At 44.8% G+C, this 20113-nt stretch overlaps 1 protein-coding gene across 11 annotated transcripts in view; it reads right to left on the bottom strand.

Annotated features, from left to right (window-relative positions):
* Positions 1 to 20113, bottom strand: part of LOC110526245 (protein MTSS 2) — a 92037-nt gene that overhangs the window by 9511 nt on the left and 62413 nt on the right. For 7 of the 11 annotated variants that reach the window (XM_036980598.1, XM_036980603.1, XM_036980601.1 and 4 more), the window contains exons 4-10: positions 12367 to 12451; positions 9654 to 9745; positions 9217 to 9291; positions 8300 to 8308; positions 7320 to 7477; positions 6715 to 6822; positions 3021 to 3118 (exon numbers count right to left, since the gene is read on the bottom strand). In XM_036980598.1, the coding sequence (XP_036836493.1) occupies positions 3021 to 3118; positions 6715 to 6822; positions 7320 to 7477; positions 8300 to 8308; positions 9217 to 9291; positions 9654 to 9745; positions 12367 to 12451 (625 nt within the window). The remainder of the gene's footprint in view (positions 1 to 3020; positions 3119 to 6714; positions 6823 to 7319; positions 7478 to 8299; positions 8309 to 9216; positions 9292 to 9653; positions 9746 to 12366; positions 12452 to 20113) is intronic. The other 4 variants (XM_036980599.1, XM_036980602.1, XM_036980608.1 and 1 more) reach the window with 1 other exon arrangement.

Below are 20113 nucleotides of genomic sequence, written 5' to 3'. Positions count from 1 at the left end.
TTATATGATGGGTAGAGTTCATATGAGAGAGACGGGTAGTTTATATGATGGGTAGTTTATATGATGGGAAGAGTTCATATGAGAGAGACGGGTAGTTTATATGATGGGTAGAGTTCATATGAGAGAGATGGGTAGTTTATATGATGGGTAGTTTAAATGATGGGTAGAGTTCATATGAGAGAGACGGGTAGTTTATATGATGGGTAGTTTATACGATGGGTAGAGTTCATATGATGGGTAGTTTATATGATGGGAAGAGTTCATATGAGAGAGACAGGTAGTTTATATGATGGGTAGAGTTCATATGAGAGAGACGGGTAGTTTATATGATAGGTAGTTTATATGATGGGTAGAGTTCATATGAGAGAGACGGGTAGTTTATATGATGGGTAGTTTATATGATGGGTAGAGTTCATATGAGAGAGACGGGTAGTTTATATGATGGGTCGTTTAAATGATGGGTAGAGTTCATATGAGAGAGACGGGTAGTTTATATGATGGGAAGAGTTCATGAGAGAGATGGGTAGTTTATATGATGGGTAGAGTTCATATGAGAGAGACGGGTAGTTTATATGATGGGTAGAGTTCATATAAGAGAGACGGGTAGTTTATATGATGGGTAGAGTTCATATGAGAGAGACAGGTAGTTTATATGATGGGTAGAGTTCATATGAGAGAGACGGGTAGTTTATATGATGGGTAGAGTTCATATGAGAGAGACAGGTAGTTTATATGATGGGTAGAGTATATATGAGAGAGACGGGTAGTTTATATTATGGGTAGAGTTCATATGAGAGAAACAGGTAGTTTATATGATGGGTAGTTTATATGATGGGTAGAGTTCATATAAGAGAGACAGGTAGTTTATATGATGGGTAGAGTTCATATGAGAGACAGGTAGTTTATATGATGGGTAGATTTCATATGAGAGAGACAGGTAGTTTATATGATGGGTAGAGTTCATATGAGAGAGACAGGTAGTTTATATGACGGGTAGTTTATATGATGGGTAGAGTTCATAAGAGAGAGACGGGTAGTTTATAAGATGGGTAGTTTATTGGATCGGTAGAGTTCATTTAAGAGAGACGGGTAGTTTATATGATGGGTAGAGTATATATGAGAGAGACAGGTAGTTTATATGATGGGTAGAGTTCATATAAGAGATAGGTAGTTTATATGATGGGTAGAGTTCATATGAGAGAGACAGGTAGTTTATATGATGGGTAGTTTATATGATGGGTAGAGTTCATATAAGAGAGACGGGTAGTTTATATGATGGGTAGAGTTCATATGAGAGAGACGGGTAGTTTATATTATGGGTAGAGTTCATATGAGAGAGACAGGTAGTTTATATGATGGGTAGAGTTAATATGAGAGAGACGGGTAGTTTATATGATGGGTAGTTTATATGATGGGTAGAGTTCATATGAGAGAGACAGGTAGTTTATATGATGGGTAGATTTCATATAAGAGAGACAGGTAGTTTATATGATGGGTAGATTTCATATGAGAGAGACGGGTAGTTTATAAGATGGGTAGTTTATATGATGGGTAGAGTTCATATAAGAGACAGGTAGTTTATATGATGGTTAGAGTTCATATAAGAGAGCCAGGTAGTTTATATGATGGGTAGAGTTCATATGAGAGAGCAAGGTAGTTTATATGATGGGTAGAGTTCATATAAGAGAGACGGGTAGTTTATATGATGGGTAGAGTTCATATGAGAGAGACGGGTAGTTTATATGATGGGTAGTTTATATGATGGGTAGAGTTCATATAAGAGAGACGGGTAGTTTATATGATGGGTAGAGTTCATATAAGAGACAGGTAGTTTATATGATGGGTAGAGTTCATATATAAGACAGGTAGTTTATATGATGGGCAGAGGTTAAGATGAGGACATTTCCAAGTTGGAGTTGAAAGTAGAGCAGCAGCAGTGAAATAAGGGAACCCAACCAGAATAGGAGGGAAAGAGGCACAGAGAGTAGAGAAGCCAAACACACAGGAAGAGAAAGAGGCCGTGCAAATACAGAAGAATAGGAAGTGATCAAACCACAGGAAATAGAGAAGAGGCCAAACACACAGAACACCAAGCGTAAGTGTGAATGTAGAGTGGAGAGGTTGGGAGACACACACACACACACATGCAGGGATGGGGATAGACATGTTGAGCGTAGAGGGGGGTCAGAGGTAGAGGGTTGGGGAGGGAGAGGAGGAGGAAATATGGAAAAGACAAGTTAAGAGAGTGTGAGAACATGTGAGAACCAAGCATGGGTAGATTAGACACACAGGGTACAGGGCAGGGTAGCTGGCATGCCCAAAGACATGGCCTCCCAGACAGTGACACAAGCGACACGCACACATAAACACACAGACACATAGACCATGTCACCACATCAGAGCACTGCCGTGACAAGCCTGAGAGATACTTGTTCAGAACAGAGAACACCACTTCAGACCTAACAAGTGTCCTACTTCATCACACATGGAAACAGGGATTATTTTGAAAAACACTCCCTAACATTGTAATATACATGTCATGTGCTAGTTGTTATCATCAAACAAGTCTTTTTAAGTTGAAATAAAGTTGTAATTTTCACCACTAAGTGAAAAAATACAGGAAAAAAAATGTTTAGTGCTCTGAGTGTTGCATGCCATATGGTACCATTTGTGATTAAACTCTGCGAGGACAGATTACATAACAGACATATGGACCAGCAGACAGACGCTCAGCAGACACTCATACAGACAGACGTGCGCAGACATGCAGGGGCGCCTTTTTTCCCCCTAAGATACGACACTTATCTGAACGGCACCTCTCACTGACACACTTTCGCTGTCACTTTCATTGTCAGACATACTGCATGTTCACACTCACATAGCCTACAACACGTCATCCACACACCTAGGCTCAAAACAAAAACAAAGAATACCCCTTTGTTGATCAAATCAAATGAATCCATGTCAATACAAATGTCTGTATTTCTTGCCCATGTGTCCTGTCTCCCTCCGGTTAGTACCTGCACATGCTGCTCTTCCTGGAGCCAGAACTGCTGGGGGAGGAGGGAGGGGTCTGGTAGGACCAGCTGTAGTCTGAACCCTTCAGGTCTTTGATCACCTGGGAGAGAGAGAGAGAGTCAATCCAATTGGCACCATATAAGTGTCATACAGTGGTTCATCCTTTAAAAGTTGCGTCATACTGCGGCATACCTTGATGGATAACGCAGCATTCTGTGGCACTTTATCTATTTGTCAGCCATTTTTTTTCTGTTAATGCAAGTTATTGCTAGTTTCACCACCAGAGGGCAACTTTGAGAAGCATTTGATAGTCTTCCATATTGCAGGCACGTGGGAGACGGTAGGCTGTCCTTGTAAATAAGAATGAGTTCTTAACTGAATCCATATGTGTTATTTCATAGTTGTGATGTCTTCACAAGGGCTGATTCAAGGTTTTACTGCTAACCTACAAAGCATTACATGGGCTTGCTCCTACCTATCTTTCTGATTTGGTCCTGCCGTACATACCTACACGTACGCTACGGTCACAAGACGCAGGCCTCCTTATTGTCCATAGAAATCCTAAGCAAACAGCTGGAGGCAGAGCTTTCTCCTATAGAGCTCCATTTTAATGGAATGGTCTGCCTCTCCATGTGAGAGACGCAGACTCAGTCTCAACCTTTTAAGTCTTTATCGAAGACTCATCTCTTCAGTAGGTCCTATGATTGAGTGTAGTCTGGCCCAGGAGTGTGAAGGTGAACAGAAAGGCACTGGATCAACGAACCGCTCTTGCTGTCTCTGGCTGGCCGGTTCCCCTCTCTCCACTGGGATTCTCTGCCTCAAACCCTATTACAGGGGCTGAGTCACTGGCTTACTGGTGCTCTTCCATTCCATCCCTAGGAGGGGTGCGTCACTTGAGTGGGTTGAGTCACTGATGTGATCTTCCTGTCCGGGTTGGCCGCACCCCCTGAGTTGTGCTGTGGGGGAGATCTTTGTGGGCTATACTCGGCCTTGTCTCAGGATGGTAAGTTGGTGGTTGGCGATATCCCTATAGTGGTGTGGGGGCTGTGCTTTGGCAAAGTAGGTGAGGTTATATCCTGCCTGCTTGGCCATGTCAGACAGGGCCACAGTGTCTCCCGACCCCTCCTGTCTCAGCCTCCAGTATTTATGCTGCAATAGTTTATGTGTCGGGGGGCTAGGGTCAGTTTGTTATATCTGGAGTATACCGCCTGTCTTATCCGGTGTCCTGTGTGAATTTAAGTATTCTCTCTGTAATTCCCTCTCTCTTTCTTTCTCTCTCTCGGAGGACCTGAGCCCTAGGACATATGCCTCAGGACTACCTGGCATGATGACTCCTTGCTGTCCCCAGTCCACCTGGTCGTGCTGGTGCTCCAGTTTCAACTGTTCTGCCTGCGGCTATGGAACTCTGACCTGTCCACCGGACGTACTACTGTCCCAGACCTGCTGTTTTCAACTCTCTAGAGACAGCAGGAGCGGTAGAGATACTCTGAATGAACGGCTATGAAAAGCCAAGTGACGTTTACTCCTGAGGTGCTGAACTGTTGCACACTCTACAACCACTGTGATTATTATTATTTGACCCTGCTGGTCACCTATGAACATTTGAAAATCTTGGCCATGTTCTGTTATAATCTCCACCCGGCACAGCCAGAAGAGGAATGGCCACCCCTCATAACCTGGTTCCTTTCTAGGTTTCTTCCTAGGTTCTGGCCTTTCAAGGGAGTTTTTCCTAGCCACCGTGCTTCTACACCTGCATTGCTTGCTGTTTGGGGTTTTAGGCTGGGTTTCTGTACAGCACTTTGTGACATCAGCTGATGTAAGAAGGGCTTTATAAATACATTTGATTAAAATTGGATTGATTCACTATTATTCTACAATGTAGAAAATAGTAAAAATTTAGAAAAATCCTGGAATCAGTAGCTGTGTCCAAACTTTTGACTGGTACTTGATTAACTTCTTCGGACTAGGGGGCATTATTTCGGAAGTTTGGATGAATGAGGTGCCCAAAGTAAACTGCCTGTTACTCAGGCCCAGAAGCTAGGATATGCACATAATTGGTAGTATTGGATAGTTTCCAAAACTGTTAAAATAATGTCTGTGAGTATAACAGAACTGATATGGCAGTTGAAAACCCACTTATTCCAATGGCTGGGAATGGGAATATAAAAGGAAGACTCCCAGATTGCTGACATCTAGGAACTGCAGTCTTTAGAAAGCGTTTCAGGCTTGTTTTTTGAAAATGTAGCTAGAATTTGTAGTTTTTCAAAGTGGCTCCCATTTTGGCTGTAGTGTTTGTTGCGCATTCCAGTGAGGGCGTGCACTTTGTCTCCGGTAATGGTCTCCGGTATTCTCCGTCTTAAATTGTATCGTTTATTTACATATTAGGGTACCTGAGGATTGATTAGGAATGTTGTTTGATATGTTTGGAAGAAGATTATTGGTAATTTACGGTATTCATTTGTGTGCATTTTGAACGAGGGAAACCGGTGGATTACTGAGTCAAGCTCGCCAATGAAACTGACTTTTTTGGGATATAAAGAAGAACTTTATCGAACAAAAGGACCATTTGTTATGTAGCTGGGACCCTTGTGATTGCAGCCAGATGAAGATCTTCAAAGGTAAGTGATTTATTTTATTGCTATTTCTGACTTTCCTGACACCTCTGCTTGGTTGGAAAATGTATGTAATGCGGGGCGCAGTCCTTAGATAATCGCATGGTGTGCTTTTGCCGTAAAGCCTTTTTGAAATCTGACAAAGCGGCTGGATTAACAAGAAGTTTAGCTTTTAAATGATGTATGACACTTGTATTTTTATGAATGTGTAATATTACGGTTTCTGTCGTTTGAATTTGGTACTCTGCAATTTCACCGGAAGTTGTCGAGGTGGGAGGCTAGCGTTCCAATGATCCGTAAGAAGTTAATTAATTTGATTCATATTATGGTGTTTCTATTCCATGAAAACAAAAAACCCTCTGGGTTTCCGTTAGGATGGAGCAGAAAATATGGCGCTGTACAATGTGACGCTCATAAATTCAGTGCGTTGTCAGATTGTCAGTGTGTAAATTCAGACCGTTTCGCACTCGGAGCGCACACTGGACGTTCGGGCCGAGGAGTAGGGTTGATTTGAGCGTTCTGGCCTTACAACAGCAGTCAAGCACCCAAGCTAATATTGGCTAGCTTGCTAGCTACTTCCAGACATAAATGAGACCCCTATGACCATTTTACTCGCCCTAGCAGAGCTAGTTAGGCAGTTTTCGTGTTAACCAGAGAGTTGGTGACTGTAACTGTGCTGCTGGAAACAATTCAGTTACGCATTTTTGCCTGAAAGGGGGGGGGGGGGGGTATGAGATTGATTCACATGGACGTGTAGCATTAGCTTCAGTTGTAATGAGCGAGCTGGTAAACTGCATGCTTCCCTTATAGGAACTCCTACGCATTACTAATCTAACTCTGTACAAACAGACATCAATAGAGCACACTGGTCATATTATCACATTCGGATAAATGAATAGCATATTGCTTGCTGGTGCACATTATGATGCTATTCTTGTTATGGCACATTTCACTTTATCACACAAGCACTGTTCCATCTAGCATCTAATGACCTCTGTCTAGATGGTGGGACTGAGATATGGAGCACTATACTAAAATACTAGGCTAAAAATAATACAAATATCTTAGAAGAGAGTGTTGGTACCTGCTCGCTGGCGGGGGGCAGTTTGTGGGGATCAGTGGTCAGCACAGTGAGGTCATCAATAATGGCCTGAAGGTGAGTGATCTCTCCCAGCATGGCAATCTCTCCATTCTGGTCAAAACAACGAGACTCATTTCAGTGTTATTATATATGGCAATAGCACTGGCCTTATGTGAATGACTGCAACTGTTCAGCTTTGACTCAACACTAGAGGGCAATGTCAACATATTTTAGCTGGTGGTTTATTGACCCCCCCCCCCCCCCCCCCAAGTTAGGTTTCAGCACCTGACAAGTCTCCTGTTGTCTTCCTGTTTCATCTACACTCTGGCCAGATCCCAAAACATCCCCTAAACCCTTCATCCTGTGCCCTTGTGGAGACTTGATAGGATTTGATTGGTATGAGCAACCTGGTAATAGCTCCACCTCGCCCTCTGATAGGCTAGATGGAAGTTTTACCATATTGCTTATACCAATCAAATCCTCTCAGATCACCACAAGTGCATAAAGCGTAGGGCTTAAGGGACGATTAGGGATTGGCCCCATGTCTCACCCCAGCTCCCTGGTGTTCCCCCTCCCCATACAGCCCCTGCCTCCCCTCCTCATCTTACCACTACAGGCTGCAGGAAGCCGATGAAGGTGCAGAAGCGTCCCCTCTCCTCCACCAGAGCTCTGCGCACCGCCTGCTTCTCTGTCTCCTCCATCAGCAGGTACATGTCATTCACATCATGCATGGCACTATCCAGCTGGGGCTGCAGGTCCCCTCGGCCTGTTGAGCCAGGAGGAAGAGCACAGGGGACAGGGACAAGGAGCAGGGAAAGGGAAACAGAGGGCAGGGGCATAGTATTCAGGGAGTGGGGGATTGGGTATGTAGAGAGAATGCAGGTAGCGGGACAAGGGAGGACAAAAGGAGGAGAAGAGGGTAACAGAGAGGTCACAAGGAAAAACCAAAGTGTGACATAAAAGAGAGAGGAGGAGAGAAAGAAATGATTAGAACTGTATGGTGTGTCTGGGCTTGAAGGGATAAATCTCTCCCCTCTCATCCCTCCCTTCTCGGTCCCCCAAGCCAATGACAGACACCATGGACACAGGACAGAATGATCTACAAACTCTACACTGGTACTGTATCTACATGAGCTAAACAGAAATGCATACAGACACTAAACAGACTGACATATACAAAAGTAATAATGGAAAATGTCTTGTAATGTTAAGTCATGCAGCAGGGAGCAGTATCAGAGACGGCCATGATAGAGAAGATAGGGGGGAACCTTAGTCAACAGCAACCAGCGCTGTGAGCAGAAAGAGCTTTAGAACAACAAGTCATGCAGGAGTCACAAAGGTCACAGGACAGCATTCCCAGAGGCCTCAGAAAGTAGACCGACTTTTAAAGGTTACAGCTACTAGGCCTAACTAGCTGAAGATGCGTGAGTCAGGCCAAATGTATTACAGTGATGTAAATCACTTAGCTTTTCACTATCTCCCAATAGTATTTTTGGGGGCATGGGAAAACCCCTCTAGACAGAATACATGTCAAGAAGAAGATGTAGCATAGCATAGCAGTGTTGTGGGACGAGAACCACATACTTACCCTGGATTTCTACAGAAGGGAAATCAACCGCAGACAGAGAGAGAGCGAGAAAGAGAGAGGGAGAGAGGAGGGAGAGAAAAATAGAAAGAGGAAGGGACAACAAAGATGGGTTGAGAGGAGGATTTGGGGGACATACAGGGGGTCAGAGGGGTGACAGAGGTAAAGGAGAGAGAGCAGAGATCGTTGAGCTCATCGTTAGGGTTAGTACAAGGAAGCCGTCACAGCTCAGTTCACGGCCAAAGTGCGCATGGTTAGAGCAAAAACACTGTTGCCAAAATCAAAAACAATTCAGCCTGGTAAAGCAACCCAACAATCAATGTTCCACCGGTTTTAAGATGAAATACACCTCAGTTGATCATTTTAGGTTCTTTCATCTGCCTGGCAACTGTCTAGAAATAGCCTTAAATAGACAACGGTGTTTATTGGCTGCTGGATCAGAGTGAACTGCATCATCGCGAATGAGGGAAGGCCTGTCATTATCATCCTGACCACCAGGGGAGAGTGTTGCTCTATAACCTCAGTCTTCACTAACAGGGAGTGGAGCTATGTTCTCCCTCACTGCGGCTTCCCTCATTTCACCCCCTCACTCGAGTGATTTGAGGCGATTTGAGGCCCTTTTAAAGACCAAACTGTAATCGTCAACCAGCTACAATGCCTTGGCAAAGGATCTCACCTTGAGGATTTGACCTTGACATTTTCAGCACTACTACTACTGTAAAATCATGCTGAAGGGGAGACACAGCTGAGACTGTTACATTACAGAGAATGTCCGCGTTAACCTATAGTTATACAGCCCAAACAAAATGCGAAACCTGCTGTGATTTCAGAGCACTGGAAAGCAGGAGAGGGCAGTTTAGGAGTGTTCAGCCATGCTAGTTATCAGTCGGAGAGAGCGAGAGAGAAGAGGAGCAGCCTACCTTTCCGGGCCTTCTTCTGCAGTTTCATGGTGTCTGAGGACTTCTTCTTGATCTCATGGCGAGATCTCTTGTACTCTGGAGGAGAGAGCGGGTACAGAACGTCATCCATATTGGCCCAGGAGACAGAGGGGAATATGATTGAAGTACCCTGTGTGTGTCTCACCTCCATCATGATGTTTTCATCATGGCCACCTAGTCATCCCCCCTCATTCCTACTTGGCATATATCACTCCTCACCTCTCCACCATGCTGGCCGATGTGTGGTGAGCGTTCTGGCACGACAATGGTTGCCGTGCATTACCCAGGTTGGGTGCCACACATTGGTGTTGGATGAGGTGTTTCCCCCTTACTATGCAAAGCACTTTGAGTAGCTCAGCTGTTAGAAAGGCGCTATGTAAATCCAATCCAATATTGTTATCATTATTATTATTGTTCACCTTTGGCATGGTCCTTGTCCAGCTGGTTGGCGGTCTTCTTCCAATCCTCAATCCTGTCCTGGAGAGGAGTGATCAAGCTCTCCATCAGAGCACTGGGATGACAGAGGGAAAGAGAAAGAGCGAGGTACAATGGGTGTGTTAATTAATGGTTATAATAATGATTTACTTAAAAAAAAAAAAAAAATGTTTGTACTTAACCTGCTTTTTCTCCCCAATTTCGTGATATCCAATTACGATCTTGTCTCATTGCTGCAACTGACAAACAGGCTCGGGAGAGGTGAAGTGCGGAGTCATGAGTCATTCGAAACATGACACGCCAAACAGCGAGACTTTACACCCGCCCGCTTAACAAGGAAGCCAGCTGCACCAATGTGTCGGAGGAAACACTGTTCAACTGATGACCGAGTCAGCCTGCAGGCGCCCGGCCCGCCACAAGGAGTCGCTAGAGCGCAATGAGCCAAGTAAAGCCCCACCCAGCCAAACCCTCCCCTAACCCGGACGACGCTGGGCAAATTGTGCGCCGCCCTATGGGACTCACGGTCGCGGCCGGGTTATGACACAGCCCGGGATCGAGCCCAGGTCTGTAGTGACGCCTCAGGCACTGGGATGCAGTGCCTTAGACCGCTGCGTCACTCGGGAGGCTACAATGATTTTCTTTTCCATTTAAATGTAACAATTTGTCTTCATCTGGTACACATCATATGGTACACGTGGACAAAATGAATCTTTGCCATGATGAACTCTAAAAATGATATGTTTTCTTATGAACCATGGAAAATATAAGCTCTAAGATATATGATCTTTGGAAAGGGAAAGCGGTTATATACATTTTCCTTCGTGGTTCGTCCTACTTCACTATTTGTGGTATGTTGCACATCTGCACACCCCGGTCACTACAGGACGAGCTGGGAGTCCCATGGTGGAGCGGGGAAACTGCAGCCTCCCAGGTCGACCACTCACAGACTGACAGCACAGTGCTGATGTGTGCTTCATCCCTGTTTATAGTGTGGTGCAATGTCAACGGGTTAGGAGATCGGTTTTGAGAAACTTTTGTTCCCAGAAATGCTTTGTAAGGAATGTAAACACCCCGACAAGACACCACCATCATCATCATCACAGACACCATCATCATCATCATCATCATCATTATTATCATCATCATCATGCTCATCACCACAGACACCACCATCATCATTATCATCATCATGGTAATAGCCTCTGATTTGGAAAAGTCATTAGAGACTGCAAACTAAATAGAATGGATTCCTTTCTTTGGGGTTTACTGTGTGGTCTAGAACAGAGCAGGCTGCTGCCGGTGGTGCCATTCATTTAGCCTAAGTGTCTGAGAGAATAGTCTACAGATGTCCTATAATGAGGTGCTTGGGATTCGGGGAGAGGGGAGGGAGGGAGGGGGAGAAGATGGAGGAGTGGAGCGGAGGAATGGGGGAAATGGAGCGTGTTCGTCCTCACATTCTGTTTTCTCCTCCTTCCGTCTCCTGTCGGCATCATTCATTTTAGGGGGAGAGGGTTCCAGTCTAGATAGTGTGTAGAATAACCCGTCTGAGGTGATCCTGTGTCTAAATCCCACATGCACAAGTATTCTGCCCTGCTATTTCCACATTACCACAGACCCGACCCAAACACTGGGATAGACTTACATGGAAAACCCATGACTGGTACCGCACTCAGTGGAGGATGACACATGTGAATTCACTCTTCTAGCATGAAGAGAGTCTGGGCAGCAGGTAACATAGCGGAGCCGACTAGGTGAAAAATCTATTGATTTTTATTTTTTTCATTTCACCTTTATTTAACCAGGTAAACTAGTTGAGAACAAGATCTCATTTACAACTGCGACCTGGCCAAGATCAAGCAAAGCTTGAAACAACAACACAGCAACACAACAACACAGAGTTACATGGAATAAGCAAGCGTACAGTCAATAACACAATAGAAAAAAAAGAAAGTCTATATACAGTGTGCAAATGGCATGAGGAGGTAAGGCAATAAATAGGCCATAGTAGCAAAGTAATTACAATTTAGCAGATTAACACTGGAGTGATAGATGAGCAGATGGTGTGTAAGTAGTGATACTGGTGTGCAAAAGAGTAGCAAAGTAAATAAAAACAATATGGGGGTGAGGTAGGTAGATTGGGTGGGCTATTTACAGATGGACTATGTACAGCTGCAGCGATCAGTTAGCTGCTCAGATAGCTGATGTTTAAAGTTAGTGAGGGAAAAGTCTCCAGCTTCAGTGATTTTTGCAATTCGTTCCAGTCACTGGCAGCAGAGAACTGGAAGGAAAGGCGGCCAAAGGAGGTGTTGGCTTTGGGGATGACCACTCCAACCGATGTGCCCTTGAGCAAGGCACTTAACCCTAATTGGTCCTGTTAGTCTCTCTGGATAAGAGTGTCTGCTAAAGGACCTAAATGTAAATGTAAGCCTACCACATATTCTCATGTCAATACTGTTGTAGCCTCTGAACAAAATCAACGGTCACAGTTTGTCCAAAGCTTACCACAGACTATCAGAAGGTCAGCCAAGGAACATGGATGGGATGACAGCTACTACTCATTACTGTTGGCTACCATCATCAAAGATATGGTTTACACAGAGCAGTGATTGACAGTTCTTGGTACCAATCCCCACTAATGGAGTGATGGCAGGGACAGAGCTAGGCCTATAGGAGGATGCGTAAGAGAGCGGGACTTACTTGGTGAAATGGCGCAGTTTGGCCTCGATGCTGCGATGCCGCATGCACATCCTGGTAAGAGCTGATCCAATGTCTCTGGTGGCGCCTGAAAGAGATCACAATACAGAGGTGGTTAGGGAAACATTTGGAAAACGTCCAGGCAACGTAATGTATACTGCAGACCGACAAGCCAGACAGACCACCAAACAGACTGCCCACTGAGGTCTGTTTAATATTCACTCCAACAGACAGCAGCAACCTGGAGGTAGTATACACACTCTTGCCCTAGTCCAAATAAAGATATTAAGGAGAGCCTTTTTAGAGGCCTACGCAGTGTGTGTGTGTAGTGTAGTGTACAGCATGCGTAGGGTGTGCGTGAGACTGTGAGTGAGTAACCTGTAGCTCTGATAAACAACAGGCTATTTATAGCCGAGAAAGTTCACTTGGGAAGAAGCTGACCCGTGAATCTGAGTGTGCCACTTCACTTGCTTCCAAAGGTGAGCCGAGCAACACTAGAGTTTTACACCAGTGGTGTTACTGGCTTACAAAGAGCCTCGGAGAGTATATTATGGACCAAACTGTTATTTGTCACATGCTTCCTAAACAACTAGACTAACATGCTTACTTACGGGTCCTTTTACAACAACGCAGAGTTAAAGATAAAGCTAAACAAAATATATATATATATACACAGTGCCTTGCGAAAGTATTCGGCCCCCTTGAACTTTGCGACCTTTTGCCACATTTCAGGCTTCAAACATAAAGATATAAAACTGTATTTTTTTGTGAAGAATCAACAACAAGTGGGACACAATCATGAAGTGGAACGACATTTATTGGATATTTCAAACTTTTTTAACAAATCAAAAACTGAAAAATTGGCCGTGCAAAATTATCCATTATCCTATTCACACCCCTCTCTCTCTCTACCCGGGGGTGGCTCGGACTACACCCCTAACCCTACCCATGCCCGAGTGGGAGGATCAGGGAGAGGTATTACCTAAACTACATCTGATTACTTCTGTTGGACAAGCAGACCCTTCCACCTCAGATAAGTGCAGAGAAAGCCAGCTCCTTCACCTGAACCTAATATCGCCATATTACTACTTCCTGTCTCCCAGTGGCTCATTGACACCGTGTGTGAGTGTGACCTGAGCTGAGAGACAGGAGGATACAATTCGAGCATCCAGCCCCCTGGCCCCGGGTCCACCCCATCCTCACCGTTACAGCCATCAACCTGACACATTTCATAATGAGAGATCTGGGGCTCCTGTGACCTTGGCCTAATCTTGGTGAAGTCATACCTATAGGACTGGTGGGAGAGACTGGCTCCTAGTATATTGATTACACACAGAGAGTGTTGAATGAGAAGGGGGGGGGTACTTGTTCATTTGTGACAGTCAGCCTTCTGTATTGCTGGCCCATCCTTCACTTGGATGCCTAAAGTCAAATCATTGACTACTGCACAGTAACACACACACAGAGACAGAGATAGAAAGACAGAGAGAGAGAGAGAGAGAGAGAGACTAAAAGGCCAGTCTCTGTGAAAACACACTGTTAAGATACAGAGAATCTGTATTCATAATTACATAGCAACCATTCATTAATCCAGCCCAGGGCAACACTCCCTACCCCCCAGCTACCCTCTACCCTCCCCCCACACACCCCAACACACAGCACACACATATGGAATGAGAGGGGGCGTTTTCTAACCTCACTTTGAAATAGTGTCTAATGTCATGCCAATAAAGTACCTTGAAATTGAAAATTGAGAGAGTGCAGGGGAGAGAGAAAGAGACTGGGGGAGAGAGAAAGAGAGTGCAGGAGAGAGAGAAAGAGACTGGGGGAGAGAGAAAGAGAGTGCAAGAGAGAGAGAAAGAGACTGGGGGAGAGAGAAAGAGACTGGGGGAGAGAGATGCATACATAGTGGCAAAAAGAGAGAGGGGAGCAAGTGAGATGCAGTGAAAGAGGGAGAGAAAGGGAGAGAGAAAGAAAGAGAGACAGGGAAAAGGGAAAGTGAGAGATAGAGAGAGAGAGAGGCAGTGCTGAGAGGGATCTCCTCACACATTCTAATGAGCTGACTGCTGGGGAGAGAGTGTAACAGCGTGTGTGTGTGTGTGTGTGTGTGTGTGTGTGTGTGTGTGTGTGTGTGTGTGTGTGTGTGTGTGTGTGTGTGTGTGTGTGTGTGTGTTCGCTCCTTTTAATATATTCCCTTCCTGTTTTATATTCTTATTAACTTCCTCTCTCTCTCTCGTAACAACATCCGCAAGAGATCAACAACAAGATGAGGAGGGAGAAAAAACTCCAGGCTCACATCTGGGCAACAAATTAGGCCAGCGTATGTCTAGCTATGTGTGTAGCTATTTGTGTGTGCACCTATGTCTGTGCATGCTTGTCTTAGAAGGGTGAAGAATGGGAGTAAAATTAAGCAAATTTAATCTGACAGTCTGTGAAGATTTAAGTGCCACCCCCCCTAGCACACACTGTATTTGTAAAGTATGGGCAGCCTGTAGCTCAGTCACTATACCCTGTTCAGCTATAGGTCATCCCCTCATAGAGAGACAGCCAGTGAACTAATCCTGAAAGGAGCTCCTCTCCTCTGTGTAGTCTGCTGTCGTCCCCATCTGCTCCTGCCCTAGCCCCAGCACAGCACAGCACAGCACAGCACAGCACAGCACAGCCAGTCTGTGTTTACTGTTAGCCTCCCTGCCTGTAACCCTCCTCCCTGCAACACTCCCCTCCCACAAGGAACCCACAGGAAGCCAGCACATATTGATTTTTCCCATGACATTTAGTCATCAACACCAAGGTGAGGGTTTATATGATAGAGAGAAAGGGGGAGGGAGAGAAAGAGAGAGCAAGAAGCGGGTGCATTGGGTGGATGTGCGAGGGAGTGGGAGAAAGAGGGAGGCACAGGTTAAGGGAAAGAGCGATAGAGCGGGGTGACAGAGAAGGTAACACGGAGAATGACAGACAGGAATGGAATGATCAGTCATTAGTGTTCCCTCCATCTCTTGCTCCCTACCCAATTTCCTCAGCCACACACCCTGTCAGGCTGCAGGCACCTTTAGGGTGCTAATACAATTCAGCCTGTTCCCTCACCACAGCCTTGAGTATTTCCTTGCAGATAAGATAGAATAAGCCAAGTCTCCACCGAGAGGGAGTGGAGTGGCAGCTGTTCAAACACACACAGTGGTGCTAACAGCTAACATCCACACGCCCCTGCAGACTCTGACCTGTGGAATCAACACTCAGGCCTAAACAAACAGCAATAGGACTCAACAGGAGTCAATACTACACAGACATCCACACATCAGACCTCCAGCCACGTGTTCTCCGTAGTAGTAGGAAAGTGTGTGAATGTGAAATCGCAGTTGCTAATCGTACATCCTGATTCCTGACCCGGTCTTTTCATCTGTTCTGTGGGACAGCTGCTAGTGGTTTCCAAGATCTCCTCAAGTGTATTTCCTGGAGATAAGGCATGTGAGCCGACCGCGGAAGCAGACAACCAACCCAGCCACTGTTGCTAGTCTCTGCCCAACCCACTGCCCCAACACACAGACAGCCCCCCACATTCACAGCTTCCTGTAAAATACTGCAGTATGCAACCACTCCAAACATACCACACACACACACACCATCTGATATAATACACCACCGCCAGTCCAAAACACTCACTAACGCAGACAATTCTCCGGTCTCATAAACACTGTAACTTGTCCCCAATGGTAGGTGAAGCACAGAGCAACACAGCACAAGATGTGTTCATGATCTCTCCTCATGCCTTTTGCACACAATGTACAGTGCCTTGCGAAAGTATTCGGCCCCCTTGAAATTTGCAACCTTTTGCCACATTTCAGGCTTCAAACATAAAGACATAAAACTGTATTTTTTTGTGAAGAATCAACAATAAGTGGGACACAATCATGAAGTGGAACGACATTTATTGGATATTTCAAACTTTTTTAACATATCAAAAACTGAAAAATTGGGCGTGCAAAATTATTCAGCCCCTTTACTTTCAGTGCAGCAAACTCTCTCCAGAAGTTCAGTGAGGATCTCTAAATGATCCAATGTTGACCTAAATGACTAATGATGATAAATACAATCCACCTGTGTGTAATCAAGTCTCCGTATAAATGCACCTGCACTGTGATAGTTTCAGAGGTCCGTTAAAAGCGCAGAGAGCATCATGAAGAACAAGGAACACACCAGGCATGTCCGAGATACTGTTGTGAAGAAGTTTAAAGCCGGATTTGGATACAAAAATATTTCCCAAGCTTTAAACATCCCAAGGAGCACTGTGCAAGCGATAATATTGAAATGGAAGGAGTATCAGACCACTGCAAATCTACCAAGACCTGGCTGTCCCTCTAAACTTTCAGCTCATACAAGGAGAAGACTGATCAGAGATGCAGCCAAGAGGCACATGATCACTCTGGATGAACTGCAGAGATCTACAGCTGAGGTGGGAGACTCTGTCCATAGGACAACAATCAGTCGTATATTGCACAAATCTGGCCTTTATGGAAGAGTGGCAAGAAGAAAGCCATTTCTTAAAGATATCCATAAAAAGTGTTGTTTAAAGTTTGCCACTGATAGAGACATACCCCAAGCGACTTACAGCTGTAATCGCAGCAAAAGGTGGCGCTACAAAGTATTAACTTAATTAAGGGGGCTGAATAATTTTGCACGCCCAATTTTTCAGTTTTTGATTAGTTAAAAAAGTTTGAAATATCCAATAAATGTCGTTCTACTTCATGATTGTGTCCCACTTGTTGTTGATTCTTCACAAAAAAATACAGTTCTATGTCTTTATGTTTGAAGCCTGAAATGTGGCAAAAGGTCGCAAAGTTCAAGGGGGCCGAATACTTTCGCAAGGCACTGTATATAGACTCTTTTTTTTCTACTGTGTTATTGACTTGTTTATTGTTTACTCCATGTGTAACTCTGTGTTGTTGTCTGTTCACACTTGTATGCTTTATCTTGGCCAGGTCGCAGTTGTAAATGAGAACTGGTTCTCAACTAGCCTACCTGGTTAAATAAAGGTGAAATAAAAAAATACAATTATAGGTGGTGCCAGTTTTGTCTGAGTGTGCCCACGAGTAAAACGCCCAGACACACTGGCGGGTTAGCTATACACACTATCCTGTCCGCTGTGTGAAATGTTCCTACTCATCAGTCTTTGAGAGACGGTGAGAAAACAAATGAAAAACTGTAGAGACCCTCGTTTTCATTCCGTCTGCACTGTTGATGAACTTTAGGAAATAACCTAAGTGGATAAACTCTGCCAGTTGCCCGGCAAGATCCTAATACTGTTCACTAGCTTAAAGCCCAATTAGGCCTTTCTGGCAGGTGGGTTCAGTGTGAGGACGGCAATGCAGATAGGAGTGTGTGGTTGATGCACAACAGTGTTTTTCCCATTCCTCTCACTGGAGAGACAGTCAGAAAAAAGTAGAGCCTTGAATAGAACCCACAGAACCCTCGTTCCCTGCCTTCGTTCCCTTCCCAAATCAATCACCACCCTCTCAAACTGACGGTGCTGCTGGTTGCCGTGACAGCACAGACCTGGCTCTCCACCGTGACTGCAGTGGGTCTGTCTGTTGCTGAGGTCACACCGGCAGAACATTATTTTGACTTCCAAGCCTCTGTACCTAATACAATAGTACCTATCTAACACGAGTCACTCTAAAGAGTGTACTGTATGAGGATAAGCCTACATTCACATCCGTATCAGAGAATCAGTTTGGCAAAGGATGATTAGACTGTTGCTTTAAGAGTGCTGGATTGTTTATATCACGGGGTGTCTCTCTTTCACCTCTTCCTCCCCCTCCCTTCCTCTATTTCCTCAGTCACAAACATCATCCAGCCATTTTCTGCTCTGTCACAAGGTGGCCGGCTGTGGTTTCACATGCTATCCCATGACTCTTTATGGGACTCCTGGAAATGAATAGCTGTCAATGAGGCTTTCGGCGCAGCAGTAGGCCCACAGCTAATATTGAACTCGGGCATACCTCCTGCCGCAGTATTCCTTCATCGTACTCTTCACATGCAAGTCACAACACTCAGAGCATCTGACCAGAATATAGCTTCAAGCGTTCCATTTGGGAACAGGGACACTGGGACTGTGCCGAGAAGAAAACCACCTCGAGGACAGCTGATGGCACACACTTACTGAACATTATAGTGCCTGAGCAGAAACTTACAGTGGAACTGACAGCATTTTAGCAACATCAACTCTTGTTAAAATCTGTTCATACACAGTGCATTCAGAAAGTATTCAGACCCCTTCACTTTTTAGATTTTTTATTTTTTTTGCAAATGTACTAAAAACAGAAAAACCGGTATTCAGTATTCAGACCCTTTACTCAGTACTGTGTCGAAGCACTTTTGGCAGCGATCACAGCCTCGAGACTTCTTGGATAGGACACTACAAGCTTGGCACACCTGTATTTGTAGAGTTTCTCCCATTTTTCTCTGCGGATCCTCTCAAGCTCTGTCAGGTTGGACGGGGATCGTCGCTGCACAGCTTTTTTCAGGTCTCTCCAGAGATGCTCGATCGGTGTTCAATGCCACTCAAGGACATTCAGAGACTTGTCCCGAAGCCACTCCTACATTGTCTGGGCTATGTGTTTAGGGTCATTGTTCTATATGAAGGGGAATCTTCGGCCCAGTCTGAGGTCCTGGGCGCTCTGGAGCAGGGTTTCATCAAGGATATTCAGTTTTTTCTGTACTTTGCTCCGCTCATCTTTGCCTCAATCCCGACTAGTCTCCCAGTCCCTCCCGCTGAAAGACATCCCAACAGCATGATGCTGCCACCACCATGCTTCACCGTAGGGATGGTGCCAGGTTTCCTCCAGACTTGACGCTTGACCTTCAGGCCAAAGAGTTCGATCTTGGTTTCATTAGACCAGAGAATCTTTCTCATGGCCCGAGAGCCTTTTAGGTCCCTTTTGGAAAATTCCAAGCTGGCTGTCGTGTGCCTTTTACTGAGGAGGGGCATCCGTCTGGCCACTCTACCATATAGGCCTGATTGGTGGAGTGCTGCAGAGACGGTTGTCCTTCTGGAAAGTTCTCCCATCTCCACAGGGGAACTCTGGAGCGTGAATGACGATTGGGTTCTTGGTCACCTCTGTGACCAAGGCTCTTCTCCCCCGATTGCTCAGTTTGGCCAGCTCTAGGAAGTGTCTTGGTGGTTCCAAACTTCTTCTATTTAAGAATGATAGTAGCCATTGTGTTCTTGGGGACCTTAAATGCTGCATACATTTATTGCTCCTCTTCCCTAGATCGTTGCCTCAACACAATCCTGTCTCAGAGCTCTACAGACAATTACTTCGACCTCATGACTTGGTTTTTGCTCTGACATGCCCTGTCAACTATGGGACCTTATATAGACAGGTGTGTGCCTTTCCAAATCATGTCCAATCAATTGAATTTACCACAGGTGGACTCCAATCAAGTTGTACAAACATCTCCAGGATGATCAATGGAAACAGAATGCACCTGAGCTCAATTTCAAGTCTCAAAGCAAAAGGTCTTACTTACTTATGCACAATTTTATTTTTAATACATTTGCAAAAAATTCTAAATACCTGTTTTCGCTTTGTCATTATGGTGTATTATGTGTAGATTGATGAGGAAAACAAATTATTAGAATGTTTGAAAATTACATACAGTTGAAGTCGGAAGTTTACATACACTTAGGTTGGAGTCATTAAAACTCGTTTTTCAACCACTCCACAAATTTCTTGTTAACAAACTATAGTTT

This window comes from Oncorhynchus mykiss, chromosome 6, assembly GCF_013265735.2.
Source record: "Oncorhynchus mykiss isolate Arlee chromosome 6, USDA_OmykA_1.1, whole genome shotgun sequence".
NCBI classification, from domain to species: domain Eukaryota; kingdom Metazoa; phylum Chordata; class Actinopteri; order Salmoniformes; family Salmonidae; genus Oncorhynchus; species Oncorhynchus mykiss.
Note: the sequence above shows the minus strand (reverse complement) of the source record. Positions and strands in the feature narration are given on the sequence as shown.